The sequence below is a fragment of the Cucurbita pepo genome, unplaced genomic scaffold (assembly GCF_002806865.2).
Source record: "Cucurbita pepo subsp. pepo cultivar mu-cu-16 unplaced genomic scaffold, ASM280686v2 Cp4.1_scaffold001294, whole genome shotgun sequence".
Classification (NCBI taxonomy): Eukaryota; Viridiplantae; Streptophyta; class Magnoliopsida; order Cucurbitales; family Cucurbitaceae; genus Cucurbita; species Cucurbita pepo.
The window spans coordinates 1-2,695 of record NW_019647475.1 but is presented as its reverse complement, the minus strand read 5'-3'; the positions used below and the strand labels follow the sequence as shown (position 1 = coordinate 2,695).

The 2,695-nt window shown below is 34.7% G+C and overlaps 1 protein-coding gene across 1 annotated transcript in view; it reads left to right on the top strand.

Annotated features, from left to right (window-relative positions):
• LOC111786286 (4-hydroxy-3-methylbut-2-en-1-yl diphosphate synthase (ferredoxin), chloroplastic) overlaps positions 1–1,854 on the top strand; it is a 6,005-nt gene extending 4,151 nt beyond the window's left edge. The window contains exons 14-19 of the mRNA XM_023666599.1: positions 291–429; positions 511–588; positions 667–826; positions 1,095–1,193; positions 1,286–1,390; positions 1,517–1,854. Of these exons, the coding sequence (XP_023522367.1) occupies positions 291–429; positions 511–588; positions 667–826; positions 1,095–1,193; positions 1,286–1,390; positions 1,517–1,618 (683 nt within the window). The 3' untranslated portion in view covers positions 1,619–1,854. The remainder of the gene's footprint in view (positions 1–290; positions 430–510; positions 589–666; positions 827–1,094; positions 1,194–1,285; positions 1,391–1,516) is intronic.
• The last annotated feature ends 841 nt before the right edge of the window (positions 1,855–2,695 follow it).

Genomic DNA, 2,695 nt, shown 5'->3' with positions numbered 1-2,695 from the left:
AAATTTGATTTTCTCTGTCTCATGATCAGCGTCTGGCTCTCAAAAGGCTGATAGACATAAGTATAGGTGTCATAACTCCTTTATCTGAGCAACTTACAAAGCCATTGCCGAATGCCATGGTTCTGGTCAGTCTGAAGGAGTTGTCCACTGGTGCTCACAAACTTTTACCTGAAGGTATGTGTTTTTCCTGTTCCTGTTAGTTCCGTTTGTTTCTATTTCAGTAAGTATGTTCTTTTTCTTTTTATTTTTCAAATTTCCTTGCAACATCCCATGTCAATGAATTTGCTCAGGCACACGGTTGGTTGTTTCTGTACGAGGTGATGAACCATACAATGATCTGGAAATCTTGAAAGAGATTGATGCTACAATGCTTTTCCATGATTTACCATATTCAGAAGACAAAGTGAGCAGAGTGCACGCTGCAAGGAGGTATAATAATATTCCTTTAGGAGCAATTTATTACTTATTATCTAGAGCAACATTGAGTAGCTTGTCAAATGTTGGTTTCAGGTTATTTGAGTATCTATCAGAGAATGCTCTTAGCTTCCCTGTGATTCATCACATTCAGTTTCCAAAGGGAATTCACAGGTAGTTAAATTGTTCATTAACTTGATTATTATTTGAAGTGTTCAAGCAATGAGTTTTATTTTCCCTTGTTGCTTATAGAGACGACTTGGTTATTGGTGCTGGTTCCAATGCGGGATCCCTTTTGGTCGATGGCCTCGGAGACGGTGTCCTGTTAGAAGCCCCAGATAAGGATTTCGATTTCGTAAGGAATGCATCCTTCAATTTGCTACAGGGTTGCAGAATGAGGAATACGAAGACCGTAAGAAAACTGTTTTCTTATGAAATTTATGCTTATTTTCTCGCAATTTCTTTACTATGTCTTTTATATTTCTTAGAAAAACATTTGAATTATTGGTCAAAGTCTGATTTCAAAATCCGATAATGAAATCATTCTTAGAAAGTAGATAATAAAACAGCAAGAAAAACTCGTAGGGAAAATCGAAAGTTGAATATTAAAGGGTTATCAAATGTGCCTTTGAGTAAATTATAACTTTTTCTGGATTACATCCTTACACACTTCACTGCAGGAGTATGTTTCATGCCCATCTTGTGGCAGAACATTGTTTGATCTTCAAGAAATAAGTGCTGAAATTCGGGAAAGGACATCTCATCTTCCTGGAGTTTCTGTAAGTTACACAGATTTTGAACTTTTATTAAATGATGATGATGTAAAAACAGCAAGATTCAATTTCATTTCATTTCTTCCTAATGTCATCAGATTGCAATTATGGGTTGTATTGTAAACGGTCCTGGGGAGATGGCTGATGCTGACTTTGGGTATGTTGGGGGTTCTCCGGGAAAGATCGATCTTTACGTTGGGAAGGTAACGTCCCGTCGCATCTAATTCTTATACTTCAAACTGATAGTGTATGGTAGTGTATCTTATACTTCATTCTTATCTTCATTGACTGGTAGTGTATCTTGATAAGAAGTTTTGTGTGTTCTACAGACCGTGGTGAAGCGTGGAATTGCAATGGAGCATGCAACGGAGGCTCTAATCCAGCTAATGAAAGATCATGGCCGGTGGGTCGACCCTCCGACAGAAGAATGAGAGAGACGTCGACGTGGTACGTGGTAGTTCTGGTTCGGTAGATAAAAGAAAGAGGAAAGAGATAGATGAGGGGAGACCACAGCTTTAATTTGTGTTGTAAGTTAATAGTGTCCACCATTGCTCATTGAGTAACTGAAAGAGACAGCATCTTTCACAATTGGTACGTAAATGACTCTCTCTTTACTTCCCTCACCAATAAATAGCGAATGTAAAAAGAGTTGCAAATCATTCTCTAACCTGCACATATAATTCTATTGCTGTTATTTCCTTAGTTTTTTAATTTAATTATAGTTAATATGGTTGGATAGAATTAGGAAATGTTCCTGGGTTTATAATAAAAAAAAAATATCCTCCCATTGGTGTGATGGGTTTATAATCAAAGAATATCATTGGTATGAGGCCTCGAAGCAATAGTCATGAGAGCTTATGCTTAAGGTGGACAATATCATACTATTGTGGAGAGTCGTGTTCATCCAACAGATATTAATCTTTTCTAAATAAATATTGGAAACATATTCTTGGTATGAAAAATCATTATTATTGTGTAATGTTATTAATTTTAAACCTCTCATGTCATCATATATAAAACGGAAAATTATTTGAAATTAACGTTTAAAGTATTTGAAATTAACGTTTAAAGTGTAAATGAAGCCTCACTTGAGTGTAGTTTCCATTATCTGATTTGCACTAAATGAAACTTCAATGCAAATTAAATTCATGAGGATGATAAAGACCTTTTAATTAGATTTATTTATACAAAGAATAACAAATTGCAAATTGCACATATCACTTGCAAACTATAATTTGTTATAATTGAACTCATAAACGTTTCTTTATAAAAACCCTTAATTTTTTATATGAACTTTTAAAACGGTAAGAATTCCAACTTTCAAATTTTAAAATTTGAATAATTTATTCTTTCTCCCATCTATACTCCCTCTCTCATTCTTAAAATAAACTCTAATACTCCCTCTATCTTTTGATTTTGTATATTACATTTGACCACTTTAATGACACTATGAGGTTTCGTTGGACGCATGTGTAATTCCATTTTCAACTAAGACTACTCGATCTATC